Source organism: Pseudorca crassidens, chromosome 1 (genome assembly GCF_039906515.1).
Source record: "Pseudorca crassidens isolate mPseCra1 chromosome 1, mPseCra1.hap1, whole genome shotgun sequence".
Taxonomy (NCBI): domain Eukaryota; kingdom Metazoa; phylum Chordata; class Mammalia; order Artiodactyla; family Delphinidae; genus Pseudorca; species Pseudorca crassidens.
The window spans coordinates 113,619,450-113,637,612 of record NC_090296.1 but is presented as its reverse complement, the minus strand read 5'-3'; the positions used below and the strand labels follow the sequence as shown (position 1 = coordinate 113,637,612).

At 51.9% G+C, this 18,163-nt stretch overlaps 1 protein-coding gene across 6 annotated transcripts in view; it reads left to right on the top strand.

Moving 5' to 3' along the window:
- The window catches only part of IGDCC4 (immunoglobulin superfamily DCC subclass member 4), a 37,832-nt gene that overhangs the window by 9,019 nt on the left and 10,650 nt on the right, over positions 1 to 18,163 (top strand). For 4 of the 6 annotated variants that reach the window (XM_067750774.1, XM_067750766.1, XM_067750757.1 and 1 more), the window contains exons 2-12: positions 343 to 684; positions 1,383 to 1,524; positions 8,047 to 8,183; positions 9,532 to 9,672; positions 12,890 to 13,045; positions 13,781 to 14,194; positions 14,706 to 14,870; positions 15,418 to 15,555; positions 16,418 to 16,588; positions 17,520 to 17,759; positions 17,891 to 17,992. In XM_067750774.1, the coding sequence (XP_067606875.1) occupies positions 343 to 684; positions 1,383 to 1,524; positions 8,047 to 8,183; positions 9,532 to 9,672; positions 12,890 to 13,045; positions 13,781 to 14,194; positions 14,706 to 14,870; positions 15,418 to 15,555; positions 16,418 to 16,588; positions 17,520 to 17,759; positions 17,891 to 17,992 (2,148 nt within the window). The remainder of the gene's footprint in view (positions 1 to 342; positions 685 to 1,382; positions 1,525 to 8,046; positions 8,184 to 9,531; positions 9,673 to 12,889; positions 13,046 to 13,780; positions 14,195 to 14,705; positions 14,871 to 15,417; positions 15,556 to 16,417; positions 16,589 to 17,519; positions 17,760 to 17,890; positions 17,993 to 18,163) is intronic. The other 2 variants (XM_067750744.1, XM_067750750.1) reach the window with 2 other exon arrangements.

Sequence of the window (18,163 nt, the reverse complement as noted above, 5' to 3'; positions counted from 1 at the left end):
CAAGTATCAGTACTTCATTTCTTTGGATGGCTGAGTAATATATTTATCTATTCATCAGGTGATCGGGCATTTGGGTTGCTTCTACTTTTTTGCTAAGAACTGTGTTATTTTGTGGATGAGGAAGCTGAGCAGCGGGGTAAGGATTGGGAACGAAGTGCAGCCGTTGGCCCAAGATCACAGTTAGTCAGAGGCAGAGCCAGGATCCAGACACAGGTCTCTCCGTGAGACCTCTTTCTCTGAGGTTTTGCCCTCCTCGACCCGGGGTGGGTGACTCGGGCTCCGGAGGCTGTGGGATGTAGGAGGACACACACTGATGACCCTGGTGACCCCTTCTCTACGCAGGGGAGCAGCCGTTGCCCCGGAAGACGACCGTGTCGCTGAGCTGTGGAGCAGGGCCGCTGCAAGTGATCCTGGGCCCGGAGCAAGCCACGGTGCTGGACTGCGGTCTGGGGGCGGCTACTGCAGGACACCCCCTCAGCGTCACGTGGAGCAAGGATGGAGGCATCCTGCCCGAGCACAGCCACCTTCGCCTGCTACCCAATGGCTCCCTGTGGCTGTCCCAGCTGCCAGCTCCCGACGGCACTGACCCTGGGGCTTCAGAGGTCATTGAGGGCAACTATTCCTGCCTGGCCCGCAGCCCCGTTGGAGTGGTGGCCAGCCAGGCTGCGGTGGTCAAGCTTGCCAGTAAGTGCTACATCTTGGACTGAGCTGAGGCCTATAAGACGTGGGGTGTGGGAAGTGGGGTCTGCAGTTAGATACTTGCACAAAGGTTTGACTCTGAGCCACGCCCCCTTTCCCTGCCTCCTTTGCTGCTCAGTGGGTCCCTTCCTGGTATTGTCTGCCTCACTGTTCAATAGTCTCACTTCTTCCCTGCTCTTCTGTTCCTCCTCCTTTTCCTTCCCTGTGAGTTTGAGAGTCTAGACTTGTGCTCTCCTCCAGGAAGCCTGCCAGAGAGGTTTATAAGCACGTCAGGGGCACAAAGGTGCTCCCCACCCCCACAGCAGGTGGAGTGTGTAGAGCCGAGCTGTGTTGTCCAGCTCACTCACTCTTCAGGGGTTCTCAGGAGGCACAGATCACCATGAAACAATTTGGGGGCCAGAAGAAATGCACATCTTACTGTAGTCCAACCATATGGTGATGTAAGGCAGGGGGACTTTGGAATTCATTCTGCCTGCAGCATCTGACCAGTCATCACCACTTCTTATTCTCCGACTGCCTCTTTCCAACTGTGTCTCCGTCGGTCTGAATTCTTTTTGCATGTGTTTCTGTCCACCTGTGTCTCTCTGTGTCCGTGTGTGTGTGTGTTTCCTGTCTGCTTGCTGTGGCCTCCTTTCTTGTGTTCCTCTCCTGTCCCTGCGTTTTCTCACTGTCCTCATCCCCAGCACTTGCAGGTTTCTCCCTGCACCCGCAGTCTCAGACGGTGGAGGAGAATGGGACCGCTCGGTTTCAGTGCCACATCGAAGGGCTGCCAGCACCTGTCATTACTTGGGAGAAGGACCAGGTGACGGTGCCTGAGGAGCCTCGGTGAGTGTCCTGTGGTCAAGAGGAGAGTGGGTCCCAGGGGGCAGCCAAGGAGGGCTCTGGGATGTGCTCAGGAACTGGGCTTCTTAGAGTCAGAGTGGCTCCGTTTGTCCAAACTGACTTAGGAGCCAACCACCACCTGACACTCAGCCCATTTCTGGTCCCAAAGAGAAGTTGTGTCAGAAGTTTTTGCTCCCTGGGAGGAAAACCACCCACCAAGCTATGGGGCTTGGGTAGAGAGCAGTTATCGAGTCCTTCAGAGCATATGTAGTCCAACAACTTGCCTTATTGAGAAGGAGACCAAGGGCCAGAGAAGAGCTGTGCTTTAACCAAGGCCACACGGTGAGCCATTGGCAGAACGTTTGTTGTTTGTTCCGGGCCCAGAGGGTTTCCCTTTGCAGGTTCCTCTGGAGTTTCTACCTTGGATGCATAACTTCTCTTCTTCTCTCAGTTCCACTCAGTGGGGTGCAGCATCTGATAACCAGGTTGTGGAGGTCCTTCCTGTTTCACCCTCCTCTCTCCCCATAAAGGCAATGGAGCAATCCTAGGGAAGGGTTTCTAGGGCAGAAGAGAAGCAGAGGCTAGACCCAGGGCCTGATCCCTACTGCGGCCTCCTGGGAAGGCCCAGATGTACACACAGCATGTCCAGAAAGCACGAGGCTCATTTGCATCTGTGGTCTTGGAACTGGACTCATGGCTCGGCTGCCACCACATGGAGTCTTACACCTTTGGAAATGTGGCTCCAAAGGCCTTTCCCAGCCACGCTGCCGTCCTCTCCCTGCATCTCTCTAGCTGTAGTTACCAACTCACGCTCTCCTCTCCCAGCAGAGGTGGGATTCCTTAGGCTCAGAAACACTGGTTTCCAGATCTCCCTGCCCTGGAACTAACCTGTCTTCAGTGTATTGAGTTGTCCCGTCTCCTCTGACTTTTGCCCGTGTCTAGGTAGGGGTGAGAGTGTAAGAGAAACTTCTAGATAGAAAAGCCCCAGGCCACATCTCTGCAACAGTTGTAAGTGAGGAAGAAGGGTGAGAGAGGTCAAGATATAAGTGATCCTGTTGACTTTGGTGATCAGTCAGCCCCACTGGTCCAGTGGGTTGGATTAGATCACGGTTTCCAAAGTGTGTTCTTTATTAGAACGTTAGTCCCTAAAGATGATTCTTGAAAAAAAAAAGTACTCCACAGTCAAATAAGATGAGGTAACTGCCTATAAATCTCCCTCTTGGAGTCGACAAGGCCCTGAGAAGCCCTGTACTGAGAAACCTGTTTAACTTGTTTAACCAAATGCTTCCTAGACTCATTTGCCCAGAGCCCCTCTTGCAGGAACACTGTTAACATCCTAGGAATGAGCATTCCAGGGAGGAGACCTTGGGAATGCTAACCCAGCCTTCCTAGCGCTGACATTTTAAGTTCTATGCCTCTTTTTTTTTTTTTTTTTCCCCTGGCCCTGCCGCATGGCTTGTGGGACCTTAGTTCCCTGACCTAAGGGATGGAACCCGTGCCCCCTGCATTGGGAGCACAGAGTCTTAATCACTGGACCACCAGGGAAGTCCCAAGTTCTATGCCTTTTAAATGTGGAGCCTCTCACCGCTGTGAGAGAGTTGTTGGATGAGAACCAGTTGAGAGTCTACTCCTGGGACAGTCCCCAGAGAGGGTGGGAGAGAGCAGAATACTCTCCCCACGTTAAAAGTCACAAGAGGCTTCACTTCATTAGAGCTGTGTTTTCTCACTTAATCCTTCCCATGATCCTTCAAGGTAAGTGTTCCTTATTTTTCATATTTTCCTCTATTTACTTTTAGTTTATATTCCTATTAGATACATTTTTCAAATTCATATAAACAAAAAAGAAGAAACAAAAATGGCTCGTCCTCTTATCACCCATCGAAAGCCTCTGTTAGTTTTGATGTCTGTCCTCTGGACCTTTCCCCTGTATGTTTATAAATATTCCCTTTCAAATTTTGGATCATATTGTACATACTGGGTTTTTTGTTCAATCACCTTTTTTTAGAAAACAAAAATGGGATTATATTGCAACTTCTGTTTTTTCACTTAACACATAAGGAACCCCCTTCCAGGTCTATCTGTATAGCTGTGGCAGATACTGTTATCTGAATTCTTAAATGAGGGAACTGAGGATCAGAGACAGAAGTCACTTGCCCCAGGTCACACAGCTAGTGCTGAGAGTATCTGACAGCGGAGCCCTGGGGTGGATGATTTGGTGGTTGGAGTGGGGAAGCCACAGGGTCTGAAGAAACTCCTGTTGCAGGCTGGCTTAGAGTTGGAGTGGTCCAGCTGTGCTCAGAGCAGAGAAGTTACTTCCCCAAAGTTTCTCAGCAAACAGAGGAGTTCCCTCATCTCCCAACATCTAGTTCAGGCCTCTCCCAGGAGGCTGGAGCTGCCAGTTCCTGGCCTCTGGGAGTGTTTGCCCCCAAGTCCTCTGAAAAGTGATCCTCATCTATAAATAAGCCAGGCTCACATGTCCCAGCACATTGTGTGTGGGGGGGAATAAAGAAATATCTAAAACAGCAACTTGATTATGCCCAAGGTATGTATTTTTACACATACCCAGATAGAGTGCACATAGAAATATGCTATTCATAAACTCAACCCAGTGATTTGAAGGAGACCATATGCCTTGGTGTAGGCTGTGCACATGTGCAGTTAATAAGCACACTCTGTCAGGGTCTATGTTCATATTTTGGGAACTGATGGTAAACACTAGACCCTGAGGCAATTCCCTGATACTTATACTAATTTCTAATGATAGGGGATAATTTTTCTTCCACGGGAACCAGTAATCAATGAGAGCAAAGTTTCCCAGATCGCAGGCATTCACAAACCCCTGTCATATTTTTGGCCATCCCTCAACCATTTATACAACACTTACTTAATACATTTCTTCAAATCAACTCTCTCTTTTGTAACTTTAACACATACTAAAAAGGAACAGTATCTCACTGCAGTAAAATGGAAAACCAGCAGCACTGACCTTAAATAGAAGGTAGCCATAAAAATGAATATATAACCACTGGAATAAAAACCTGTGTCTAGATCCACTTGAAATCATTTTGTTATCACCATTCACTCACACTTTAAAACCATGGCACTAATGGATTTAATTGCTGCAGTCTCCCTAGTCCAGTCCTCTGCCCTACCCATCTCCTAGGGTCCATCGTGTCTGTCAGCCTCATGTGACCCTCGGCTAGTGTCCCTTTTCCCTGGGTGGATCTCTGAACGGCTCAGGGTGGAGGCTCCTTGGCCCTCAGGAAATTCAGAGCAGCTGTCATTTCTCCTCTGTTCTTGAATCTCTGGGTCCAAGTGGCCTTTTGTGGGTACGGGCAGCAGGCTGAGGCTCAGGCTTGGAAAGAGAATGGTCCCTTCCTTTTAGCTAGAGGTTGCTTTTCATTCTATAAGTAGCTATTTTGTTTTATTTGAATTCATTTTAAAATGATAAAACATACTAACTTAAAGGGAAAAAAGTCACCTACAGACTGAGCACAGATAGCTGTTACCATTATCTAATGAGAGCTTATGACACATTAACAGGGTCGGGGTTGTGAAGTAGGCAGGAATTATGAAATCCATTTTTCAGATGAGAAACCTGAGGCCTGGACATGTGATGTCACTTGCTAAAAATCACATATGTTGGAATCAGTTCTCTCCTCTATGCCACAGCTGCTTTTATATTAGAGCCAGGAGTTACAAAACAAAGTGTACAAGGGCACATGCTTTTTTCCATTTAAATTTTTTTAAGTTTTATATTTCCAAACTAATAAATGTTCACTGTAACCAAGAAATTTAAAAACGCAACAAAAAAGAGCCCCACAGTAACCCCACTCCCAGAGAAAACCTCCACGAATGACGTGAGCTTTACCACCCTTGACTTTTTCCACGCACATCCTAGCATATCATTTATCTATTTTCCAAAAATAGAATTGCTTCATAAACACTGATTTGTGAATTCTTTCCCCCCACTAACCAATATGTCTTGGACATTCTTCCAAGGACAGAGCTTTTTAAAACACATTTTAACAAAGCAGAAGAAATTTTAAATGAAAGTGGTTCCATTTCACTTGTGTTGGCTCTAGCAACAGCACCACACCCGCATTCATTCATTCAACACACGTAATTAAGGCAATGTCAAAGGAGGTATTAGCTCTTGGATACCTGGAGCACAATTTCCCTGGAAAGAGTGAGAAACTTTGGGGTTAGGAAGTGTGGGCAGCTCCTGGCGTGAATCCTGCTGACAACAGCTATGGAGACTGAGGAAGGAGGAAGGGTCTTAGAGGCAGAGAATATTAGGTGGAGGAGCCGTGGATGGGGATGGGGGCCTTGTTTCTGAGATGGGTCCTGCTTGTCCTTCCCCACTTGTCATTTCCCATCAAATTTTCCATGGCAGCAGGCTGGGTCCTGGCCAGGATTTTCTCTCCAACCACCCTGCCCCTTCTGGTCCCCTCTCCCAGCACTGATGTGGGCAGTTCTTGGAACTGAGGGTAAGACTCTGGGGCAGAGATGGGTTTGCCTGTGGGCTGAGGGAAGGAGTGATGCAGGTTTATGTTTTTTCTCTAAGTCTTTGGGCCACAGCAGATTTCTAGGCTCATGGTCAGAATTCTCTCCCAACACCCTTGAGCTAGTTCTTTTCTCCTGTGTTTAGATTTTTCTCATACCCTGCTTTCCCCACGAGCCAAGGGGTCTTCACCAAGTGCACAGCTGCCCCATTCCCTCCCTGACCTTGGCCCAGCCTACATCCACAGGCCACTTGCTCTAGTGAGAAATTAGAACTCTCACCCTCGAGCTGACCCTGCAGGGATCACAGCTAGAGGATTCAGGAAGACCCACTCCCTCCCTGCTTGGGCCAGAACCCATTCTGCTTCCCACCACCCTGGCTCCCATGGGCACTTCCCTGCCTGGGATTGCACTGTCTCTCAAGCAAGGTCTCTGGGCCCTTCTAGCCCAAACTGCTTTCCAACCCTCACCAAAAGGGCAGAGAACACCACTCTCATCCATCCTGCCCCTCCTCAGTAGTGTACGTGTTGACTGGGACTTGCTGGAGACCACGTCCCTTCCACTGGCATTCTCGGCCATCTAGTGGCTGCTGAGACAAGCAAGTGAGAAGAACGTGGGATTTGGCACCAGAAGCCCTAGGTTCCAGTTTTAACTCTGCTCGAGCTGTGAGACCCTGGGAAAATACCCTACTCCCTCCAAGACTTAGTTTTGTCACCATTAAAATGAAGGCTGTGATCCCCTCTACCCCTTGGGCTTGTTTCGAGTTTCAGATGAGATAGTGTGAATAGAAGGGATTTTATCAGGGAGACAGGAGGTAATACAGGCAGGGGGTAAACAAATTCAAACTATACAGAAGGTTATTTAATGAAAATTAAATCTCCCACTGACAGGTCCCAGGATCCCAGGTCCCCTCCCCAGAGATAGCCACTATTACCAGGGACATTCAGTGCAAAAGCATATAAGTGTACGCGTCACACACACACTGTTCTGTACCATACATATTTTGGAGATGGTCTTATAGCAGTACACATTGAACTGTCTCCTTTTAACAGCTGCCTAGCATTCCATTGTGTGAATGTACCCAGACCGATTTAGCTAGTTCCCACCCTACAGATGGACATTTGGACTGTTGCCAGTCTTTTGCTATTACAGACAGGGCTGGAGTGAATATCGTTAGACATACGTTTTTGTGTACATGTACGAGAATATCTGTGGGATAAAGTCCTTGAAGTGATGTTGCTGGTTCAAAAGGCACATGCAGGTTTGATCGTAAGATATCACCAGCTTGCCCTTGAAGGAGGGTGTATTGATTTGGCATGACCACCAACAAGACAGGACTGCCTTCCCCCATTCCCTCATCCACAAAGGGTGTTATTAAACCTTTTGATTGGACAAGCTATGTGGCCCCCCCCAAAAAAGAAGAAAAAACAAAAAGAAAATTAAGAAAACAAAAACAAAATCTTTTGACCTTTGGGACTTCCCTGGTGGCGCAGTGGTTAAGAATGTGCCTGCCAATGCAGGGGACACGGGTTCGAGCCCTGGTCCGGGAAGATCCCACATGCTGCGGAGCAACTGAACCCGTGCGCCAAAACTACTAAACCTGTGCTCTAGAGCCCGCGAACCACAACTACTGAGCCTGCGTGCTACAACTACTGAAGCCCACATGCCTAGAGCCTGTGCTCCGCAACAAGAGAAGCCACTGCAATGAGAAGCCTGTGCACCGCAATGAAGAGTAGCCCCCGCTCACCGCAACTAGAGAAAGCCCAGGCACAGCAACGAAGACCCATCGCAGCCAATAAATTAATTAATTAAAAAAAACACTTTTGACCTTTGCTAATCTGATAGGTGAAAATGGTATCTTGTAGTTTTAATTTGCATTTCTTTTATTATGAGTGAACCTTGAAAGTGAACTGCTCTAGGTATTTCAGGCCAGAGGGGAAGGGTGGGTCCAGGACTGTTTGGGCGTGCTACCCTCCCTGAGGAGCTCCTGCGCACCTCACAGGTGCCCTCTCTCTTCCAAAGGCTCATCACCCTTCCCAATGGGGTCCTCCAGATCCTGGACGTTCAGAAAGGTGATGCAGGCTCCTACCGTTGCGTGGCCACCAACTCAGCAAACCAGCGCTTCAGCCAGGAGGCCCTCCTCCGCGTGGCCCACAGAGGTAAGGGGGCTGCCTGGGTGCGGAAACCTGGGGGTTTCTGGAGTCGGCCATTTTGGAGCTGGGCGGGGCCTCAAGAAGTCCAAGGCCTGCCTTCGAATAAGTAATTGGCAAGGCGATAAAGCCCAGAGAAGGCAGTGCCCCCCAGCAAGTCAGAGATAGAACTGGGGCAGGAACCCAAGACTCCCAGTTTAGGGCTCTCTTCCTGCGAGGCTCTGTGTTCTCTTGAGTTGGGTGGAGCGTCCAGGGGTGGGGAGGTGAGGCGTCCGTGGAGGAGTGTCCGTGCCCTGAAGCCCTGGTCCCCGGCCCTCTGTGTGCCCTGAAGGGGATTCACCCTGCTGCTGCTTGCTGTGCATCTAGCTCCTGATGGTCTGGGGCTCGTGTTCTCTCCATTTCTCTGAAAATCTCCCGTCCCAGGGTGATGCAGTAGGAAGGACACAGGCTTTGGGGTCAGAACGACCTGGTTTGAATCCTGCCTTCTCTGCTCACCATCTGCGTGACCCTGGGTTCCTTATCAAATGTCCAGTTCAGGGAGGTGGTGAGAATCGCTGAGATAAGATTGGGAAGTGCCTGCTGCCTAGCAGGTGCTCAGTAGATCTCACTCCGGGCCTCCCACAAGGGCCTCTCCCTTGCCTCCCTTTGCCATGGCATCTTCCCTCGACCCGCGCCCCTCCGTTCTTCTCTTCCCATCCCCCTCCTCATCCCCTACACCTCCACTCCTACCCTGCTTCCTAGGGCTTAGCTGACGCGCTGAGTCTGGTTCGCGCTCCCTCCCGTGCCCGGGGTCTCTGCCTCCACCTGCTGGACAAACCGGGTATTCACCATGTTGACCCAGGGACCCAGGGTCACACTTGAGAACTTGGCAGAGAATTAGTGCTCAGGGGGCTGCCAAGCTGGCAGAAACTCGAACCCATCCCCTGCCTTTCCCACGTGGGAATCGAGGCCCTCTGGAGAACGGACTTGCCAGAACTAGAAACTATAACTGTTGACTCCAAGTCCAGACTCCAAGTCTACTTTTTTTTTTTCTTTTGTTTTAAACTGGGGTATAGTTGTTTCCAAGTCTACTCTTGACTCTGCTGGTTCTCTGCCCAGAGGGTGGCTTCAATCTGACAGGGGAGAATGGGGGTGGTGTGTCGGAGGTCAGGTTATTCCTCTCCTGGCTCCCAGAGAAAGAGCTCTGAGTTCCAGTCCCAGCTCTGCTGAACTACGCAGCTGCTTTCCCATCTGTCAGATGGAACCCTGGCTGCTCCCTGCCCCACCTGCCTCACCAGGTGACTGTAAGCATCAGGTGAGGTGCTGCATGTGAAGATGCCTGATGGTAAAGCTGCCTGCTGGCCTGCCCTCTCTCCAGGGTCCCTGGCATCCATCGGGGGGCAGGACGTGGTCATTGTGGCAGCCCCGGAGAACACCACCGTGGTGTCTGGCCAGAGTGTGGTGATGGAGTGTGTGGCCTCTGCTGACCCCACGCCTTTCGTGTCCTGGGTCCGACAGGGTAAGTGGAGGGAGGGGACCTGAGGGCATGGGAGAGGAAGGGTGTGGCATCTCACACATCCCCAAGTCAAGGAGCTATAAGGGTGACCATGCAATGGTCACCGACCTTTGGTATGGTAGGAACTAACTCCTGTCCCAGGGCTGAGTGTGGGTAGGGAGCCTGGACAAAATTAATCATCAATCCGTGTAGCAAGTTTCCTTTACGAAGCGCACTAAGTCTGCCACTCACAAAATCACTCTTGAGACCTTACTTGGCGGGTGGGGCACTGGGCTCGGTTTTCCACACTATGTTTCCAGTCCTCACAACAGTGAATGTGTGAGAGCTGGAAAGGGGCCAGCGAGTCAGGTGGAACTTGGACCCTCTGCTGGTCTGTTTAACTACACAGCACCTCCTGGTCCACCCAGTGTGCTGCCGCCTTCATGTGCCTGGCTTCATGCTGGGCACAGTGAATAAAAAAGGGGGGGGGGCCTGCCCTCTGAACTCACAGTCTGTTTAAGGGAGATAAGCACACATCCGTGACAAGACGCTTGACAGTATCAGGCAGCAAGTGATGAGTGCCAGGTGGGAATGCGTTACAGGAGATGCTATCGATGCTATCAGGGTAATGAGGGTGCCGGCCAAACGTCACCTTGCAGTCTACTGAGCATGCAACCTACTCTCCTGCTGGAGCCCTTGGAGGAGGGTAGGGGCCAGGGCTATTATTCCCAGAGGGCAGATGAGGAACCTGAGGCTCAGAGAGGAAGGTAGAAAGCCAGGACCCAAACTTTAGAGCCTGTTCTCTTTCTGGTACACCACCCCTTACAGCCCTGTATGGAAGAAAAGCAAGGATTATTTTTGTTTCCATTTGAGATAAGTGACTTGTGCCAAGTTGATGGCAGAAGTAAGTCTTAAACCCAGCTCTTTTTTTTTTTTTTAAATTTATTTATTTGGCTGCGCTGGTCTTAGTTGCGGCACACGGCATCTTTGTTGCGGCATACAGAATCTTTTAGTTGTGGCATGTGGGATCTAGTTCCCCGATCAGGGATCGAACCCGGGCCCTCTGCATTGGGAGCTCAGAATCTTACCCACTGGACCACCAGAAAGTCCCAAACCCAGCTCTTTTTACCCTTTTTCCCCTGGTTCAGTATACGACTCCACACTGCCTTCTTTTTGTAAGTTTGTATCTCACATTCAAGACTATGTCGTGATGAATACATAGAGTTTAAAGAAAAATAATAACCCAAATGACTACATACCCCCACCGAGCTGATGAGAAAGAACAGTGCTGGTATCTGTGCCTCCCTGACCTGTCCGGCCTCCTTGGACTTGTGACACTTGCCTAGTTAGGGGGATCCTGGGGCCAGCAGGACCCTCGTACTATTATTGCAGTAAGCCTGTTGTGTCACCCAGAAGTTCTATTATCAGTGTTTCTCAAATCCTGACCAGGCATCAAGATGACCCAGGGAGCTTCTTTTTTTTTTTAGTTTTTAATTTTTTAAAAAATTTTTATTGGAGTATAGTTGATTTGCAATGTTGTGTTAGTTTCAAGTGTACAGCAAAGTAAATCAGTTATACATAGACATATAGCCACTCTTTTTTAGGTTCTTTTCCCATATAAGTCATTACAGAGTATTAGGTAGAGTTCCCTGTGCTATACAATAGGTCCTTATTAGTTGTCTATTTTATATATAGTAGTGTGTACTATATGTCAGTCCCAATCCCAGGGAGCGTCTTAAAACTGCGGACTCCCTCCATGTATGCCTGGAGAGTCATGACCCAGGATTTTTAATGCTTAACAAGTGTCTGAGGTCCTTCTACAGAAAGTGTGGTCTTTGGACCTACCTCCTGGCCATAGTTAGAAATGCAGAATCTGGGGTGCCCTAGGCCTCTGCATCTTAACAAGGTCTCCTGAGATTCTGTGATTTGTGTACACAGTAAGGATTTGAGCATTGCTGTCCCAGAGGGTCCTGACACCTGTGGCTCTGGGATCTCACTTGGAGAAACTCTGCTAATAGCACTCCTGGACAGAGACTGGGAAGAGAGAAGCTGGAAATGGACTTCATTCCTGCCCCTGGGCACTGTTCCTTTTCTAGGAACTTACTCAACTAAGTCAGAGGGGCATTGCTTTTTTGTTTTGTTTTGTTTTCTTCTGATGGCAAAAGTTGTACGTATTCATTGTAGAAAACTAGGGAAAAGGAGAAACAGAAAACATCCCACCACTCGGAGATTAAAATTGTTAACATATGAGCATATTTTCTTCCAGATTTTTTCTATGCACATGTACATTTTTCCCCAAAATTGAAAGCGTGCTTACTTACAATTCCAAGTCCTATTTTCATTCAACAGTATATCATAAACATCTCCCCATCTTTAAAACTTTTTCGAAAATAATTTTAATAACTATGATAGTCCATCATTTGAATGTCACCATAATTTAAGTTGCTAGTTCCTGCTATTGAATTTTTAAGTCCTTCCCAGTTGTCCACTATTACAGTTAACACTGCAGTGATCAGCCCCGTTCACAGCTCCCCATCACAGAGTGCCCACAAGTGGAATCCTGGCTTCAAGGTCAAGGTGGAGCCCCTGTTAGCCCTATCAGCATTTACCCTTTCTCATACTATTTTTAAAAACTTTCCCAATTTGATGGGTGAAAATGAACATCTGTGTTTTGATGTGCATGTCTTTGATTTTGTGAAGTTGAACACTTTTTTGTTTATTGGCCATTTGCATTTCTTCCCTGGATTTTCTGTTCAGGTCCATAAGGGAAGGGCTTTTAAAATGGTTTTCACTTCACATCAAGATAAAAGTCTGCACAGATTCAGATCTTTGGTTCTGGTCCAGACCTTTCCAGCCGTATGTTCATCATAGCACTGGGCTAAGACCATATGGGAGGAGTGTCCTTCTTGAGAGAAATGAATTTAATAATAATGGTAATGGTAATAACTGACCGGTGTACTGAGCACTTCTTATGTGCCTGCATTGTGCCGGCCAGTCCCACAGACTTTATTCGTTACGCTCTCAGAGCAGCCCTTCCAGCGAGGGACCATCTCCCCATTTTACAGACAGAGACACTAAGGGCTCAGAGGAAGTCATCGGTCTAGCAAGTGGAGGAACTGAGATCCCAGCCAGCGACTGTTGTGTTCTCTTAACCCGGGTGTAGAGGGTCTCCCGAGGTCCGGAGAGTGGATGGAGGGGCAGCCCTCAGCTCCCCCCTCCAGCGCTCTCCCTCCTCCCGCAGATGGGAAGCCCATCTCCACCGATGTCATCGTCCTGGGCCGCACCAACTTACTAATCACCAGCGCGCAGCCCCGGCACTCCGGCGTCTACGTCTGCCGAGCTAACAAGCCCCGCACGCGCGACTTCGCAACCGCAGCCGCAGAGCTCCGCGTGCTGGGTGAGGAGGGGAGGAGGGTGAGGGAGGGCGAAAGACCGCGGAGTAGGTGTGAGGGAGACCAGACTGGGGCGGGTTAGCTAGGGCGGGGCCGGGAGGAGAGGGGAGGGGGGTAAAGGGGCGAGTGGGTGTGTCAGAGGGACTGAGGGGCGGTGCTGGAGGATGAAAAAGGGATAGGGCGGGGGGTGGGGCATTGGAGGGGACAGACTAGGTAATTAGAGGAGAGGAAGTGGTGGAAAGAGATTGGAGGATGGAGTGGGGGCAGAGGGGAGGGGTGGTCTGGGTGGGACCCAGGTAATGTGGGGAGGGGTGGGACTGAGGTTACTCGGGGGAGATGGAGTGGTCTGGGAGGAGAAAACTAGGGGTAGGGTTGCTCAGGGCTGGCTGAGGGGTAAATCTGATAGGTAAGGGATACTGGGAGGTAGGGGAGAAGGAAATGGTAAGTGCGGGAGCAGGGTTTGATCCAGGAGGAACCAGGGTATTTAGGGGAGGCCGAGGAGGCCTGGGGACAACTCGGAGAGAGAAAGAGAATGGTCAGTGTGGGGCTGGGGTAAAAGGCGGAAGAGAGCTAGAGCTGCACTGCCGAGGGTATTTTGGGGGGACGGGTGAGTCAGGAAGCGGTTAGAATGAGTGGAGAGGATGCGGGAGTCCGTCGGGGTGTCCGTCGGGTATTGGGGGCGGGAGCCAGTGCCCCTGGTGGCCGGAGCGCGCGGTCAGCGTCCCCCTCCCCTCCCCCAGCCGCCCCTGTCATCTCGCAGGCGCCGGAGGCGCTGTCACGGACGCGGGCGAGCACCGCGCGCTTCGTGTGCCGCGCGTCCGGGGAGCCGCGGCCCACGCTGCGCTGGCTGCACGACGGAGAGCCGCTGCGGCCCAACGGGCGCGTCAAGGTGCAGGGCGGCGGCGGCAGCCTGGTCATCACGCAGATCGGCCTGCAGGACGCCGGCTACTACCAGTGCGTGGCCGAGAATGGCGCAGGCACGGCGTGCGCCGCCGCGCCTCTGGCAGTAGTGGTGCGCGAGGGGCTGCCCAGCGCTCCCACGCGGGTCACCGCCACGCCGCTGAGCAGCTCCGCCGTTCTGGTGGCCTGGGAGCGGCCCGAGCTGCACAGCGAGCAGATCATCGGCTTCTCCCTCCACTACCAGAAGGCACGGGGTAAGTCTCCCCGGGGCTAAGAGGCCCCAGCAAAGACCTACTCGGGGGCTCTGGGGGGCGGGGAGGGGCGCAGCACAGGCTGGATGATTGAAGGGTTGCCTTTGGGGATAGGATAGAACGGGATGGGGTGGGAACCCACAGGAGAGACCTGTGTAGAAATGGGTTAGTACATTTCTCCCTCAGCCACAGTTTGTTATAAGAGAGGAGGGAGAGGATGCTTCTCCTCCCAGGGAAAGTGGCTTGGCATTCCTGGAGCCAGCTTGTTAATTGCAGCAGGAGTCACTTCAGTTAGAGGCTAGAAGGGACTTCCTGACCAGTGGAGGAATTAATACAGTGGGACTAGAAGTCAGGGGAGTTTATACTCTCCCACTGAGATTATCTGGAATGATTTAGCTGTAAAGAGGCTATTCTAGGGACTGGGACAATATAAAGGATCCCTAGACAGCTTCCAGCTGGCGAGCCCTCGGGGGTTGCCCTGTGACAGACTGTCCTCTAACCCTAACCCACTCAGGCATGGACAATGTGGAATACCAGTTTGCAGTGAACAATGACACCACTGAGCTACAGGTTCGGGACCTGGAACCCAACACAGACTATGAGTTCTACGTGGTGGCCTACTCGCAGCTGGGGGCCAGCCGCACCTCCACCCCAGCACTGGTCCACACACTGGATGATGGTAGGACCTCTGCACCTGCAGTGGGCACCTTGGGGCCCAGAGAATTCCCTGGGGATGGTAGCTCAGCTTCACTTTACTAGTGTTCGCCAAGGCACTTTTACCTGCCTTATGCCATATTTTGTGCCCTGTAAGGGAGTGGGCGAGGGTTCTTCTTCTTAATTTACAGTTGGGAAAACTGAGGCCCAGAAAATTAGTGACTTGCCCAAGGTCAGTAGTACAGCTGGGACTTGAGCCCTGGTCTCATGATTGCCTGTATCAGATGGCCCTTCTCCCCGACACCCACGTACCATCCAGTCAGACAGGAGCCAGTGACGATCCATCGGATGTAGATGATTGTGCCCCCAACCTTATTCTGGCTTCAGGGTGGGAAGGATGTCCCCTCATCTCCAGCTTGGGGCTCCCCTGAGAGGCTCCCTTTCCTCCCTCAGATCCTGGTCCTGGGCCTACTTCTGACTTGCTGTGTGACCTGGGCAAGTCTCTGACCGCTCCTGGGCCTCACCTTCCACGTCGGTGGAGCAGAGCTCACGTAGATGTTCTTCTGTCTCAGTCCCCAGTGCAGCGCCCCAGCTCTCCCTGTCCAGCCCCAACCCCTCGGACGTCAGGGTGGTGTGGCTGCCCCTGCCCCCCAGCCTGAGCAATGGGCAGGTGGTGAAGTACAAGATAGAGTACGGTTTGGGAAAGGAAGGTGAGTGGGGGCAGGACACGGGCTCCACCTGGCTGGGAATCATTGGTGTAAAGGGTTGATCAGAGTGGCTGGGGACCTGAGCAGAGCTGTGGAGTAGGGCAAGGTGAACCTGGAAAGGGGGAAGGTGGGCTGGGGGTTGGGAGGGCAGGAGAGAAAGGGAAGGCGAAGAGGGCTAGCTCAAGACAGGGGGAGGCCTGGGGTCTAGCCCCACCTTCTCTACGGCTGCAGTGCGTAATCCTGTTGAGTCCCTGCCTCAGTGTCTTTGTGAAATGAGGCAGGTAACCTAGGTAATCCCTGGGGTCCCTTCCAGCTCAAAAAGCAGATGAGGGATAGGGAGGTGGAGGGTGTGCTTGTGGGATTGAGAGAAATGAGGCATGGGGGCGTGTGTGTTAGGACAGATGTCAGGAATCTAGGGGAGGAGGTGTGAAAGGGATGGAGAGATTGGAGAAGGCAAGTGGCTGGGGGCCAGGATGAGGGTGGGGAGGGAGGGAAGGGTGAGGAGGGGGGCTTGGGTTGTTGGCAGGGCTCCAGAAGGTAGGTGGTGCTTGATGGCCTTCACAGCCAGTGCCTCATGCCAGCACCCTGGTGTGTGTGGGAGGGGTTGGTTACTGACAGCTCCTGGGGCGGTGGGGAGTGTGTGCCATGATTCTTCCCGCTCTGAGCCGAGGCTGATGGCTGTGTCAGCCAGAGTTGGAGGCCCAGGAGTCAGCCCTGGAGCATGGAGTCCGTCCGGGCACTGAGGGTTTTAGGCTCCGATGGGCCCTGAGGAACCAGGACCTGAGGTGGAAAAGTCGGTGTAGGGGAGTTTAGGAGTCCTGGTCCTTAGGCGGCCACCCAGAGCCAGTCTCTTCTGTCCCAGCAGATCAGATTTTCTCCATCGAGGTGCCAGGGAATGAGACACAGTTTACACTGAACTCGCTTCAGCCCAACAAGGTGTATCGAGTGCGGATTTCGGCCGGCACAGGGACCGGCTACGGGGCCCCCTCCCAGTGGATGCAGCACAGGACGCCCAGTGTGCACAACCAGAGCCACGGTACGGGGTCAGAGGGGACAGTTGGGGTGATGCGTGTGCCTATGTATGTATGTGTATGTTTGCCCTTGGAACCCAGACCCAGCCGCCTCCTCCATCAGAGACGTTCCATGGCTCCCCCTGCTCGATGGGCAAGGGAGGATGGGCGGAAGAGGTGAAGGGCTAGCTTTTGCAGACACCCCTGAGCTCCTGTTTCCTTTCCATCTGCTGTGTGACTTTGGACAGACCATTCACAACTCTAAGACTTCATTTACTGCCAGGTGTGGCATGAGGATTAATTAATGTAAACAAAATGTTTAGTACATAATTAGAACTTGTTAAATAGTAGCTGCTTCCATGATTATGATCGTGGGTTTGGCGGAGAGGCCCAATAGTAGAGTGGTCAAATGCACTCAAAATCTGGCGCACATACTATCTGTGTGACCTTGGGCAAGTTACTTTTACGAGCCTCAGTCTGCTTATCTGTAAAACAGGGATAATAGTGCTTTTGTTATTTTATAGGGTTGTGAGAACAGCATCAGACACATAGTGAGCTGCCCCACTCTTAGGCTTCCAAGTAGGGCTCCCTACTTCCAATGGCTCCATCCCTCCTTCCCGGGTTTAGCAATCCCTGGGATCCCCTACCTGCCGGTACTCATGCATTCATTCCTTCAGAAGAATTCTAGAGCCCTGCTCCAAGCGAGGTGCTGTCAGCCCTGCCCCAGAGGTGCTCCTTGCTGACCTCTTTGCAAATGCCCGGGAGACATCCCTGCATTCCCAGCACTTGCGGAAGAGTGAGGTGTGTTCTAGACCGAGCCTGGGCCTGGCCCTTAGGCCGGTGGCTGAATGGTGATGCACTGGGAGAAGGCTGGCAAGGCTGTCACTCAATGCTGTCTTCCTGCTTTTTGCTTCCTCGTGTCTCTTCCCCCCTCCCTTCCTGCGCCTCTGCCCGCAGTCCCTTTTGCCCCTGCAGAGCTGAAGGTACGGGCAAGGATGGAGTCCCTGGTCGTATCATGGCAGCCACCCCCTCACCCCGCTCAGATCTCTGGCTACAAACTGTACTGGCGAGAGGTGGGGACAGATGAGGAGGAGGCAGATGGCGAGGGCCCTCCAGGGGGCCGTGGAGACCAGGCTTGGGATGTGGGTCCTGTCCGGCTCAAGAAGAAAGTGAAGCAGTATGAGCTGACCCAGCTAGGTGAGGAGGGCCAGGTGGGGAGGGATGAGATGGACATGGCTCCAGTGGGAGACTGGACAAGCGGGGTCAGTGGCTGGAGATGACCCCAGAGGTTCCTCTAGCCAGTGAGTGACCCCCATGACCTTCCCCAGTCCCTGGCCAGCTGTACGAGGTGAAGCTCGTGGCATTCAACAAACACGAGGATGGCTATGCGGCAGTGTGGAAGGGCAAGACGGAAAAGGCTCCCACCCCAGGTGAGGGGGCTGGGGAAGCGGGGGAGGAGGTCTCAGTCAACAGGATGGCCTCCTTTCCCTTTCCTCTGGGCCGGCTCTGGTGGTCAGGTTGTCTGGAAGCTTTAGCTACCCACAAACCCATTCTATGAGGCTCTTCTAGGCTACAGAGAGAAGCCCCAGCTTGTGCACTGT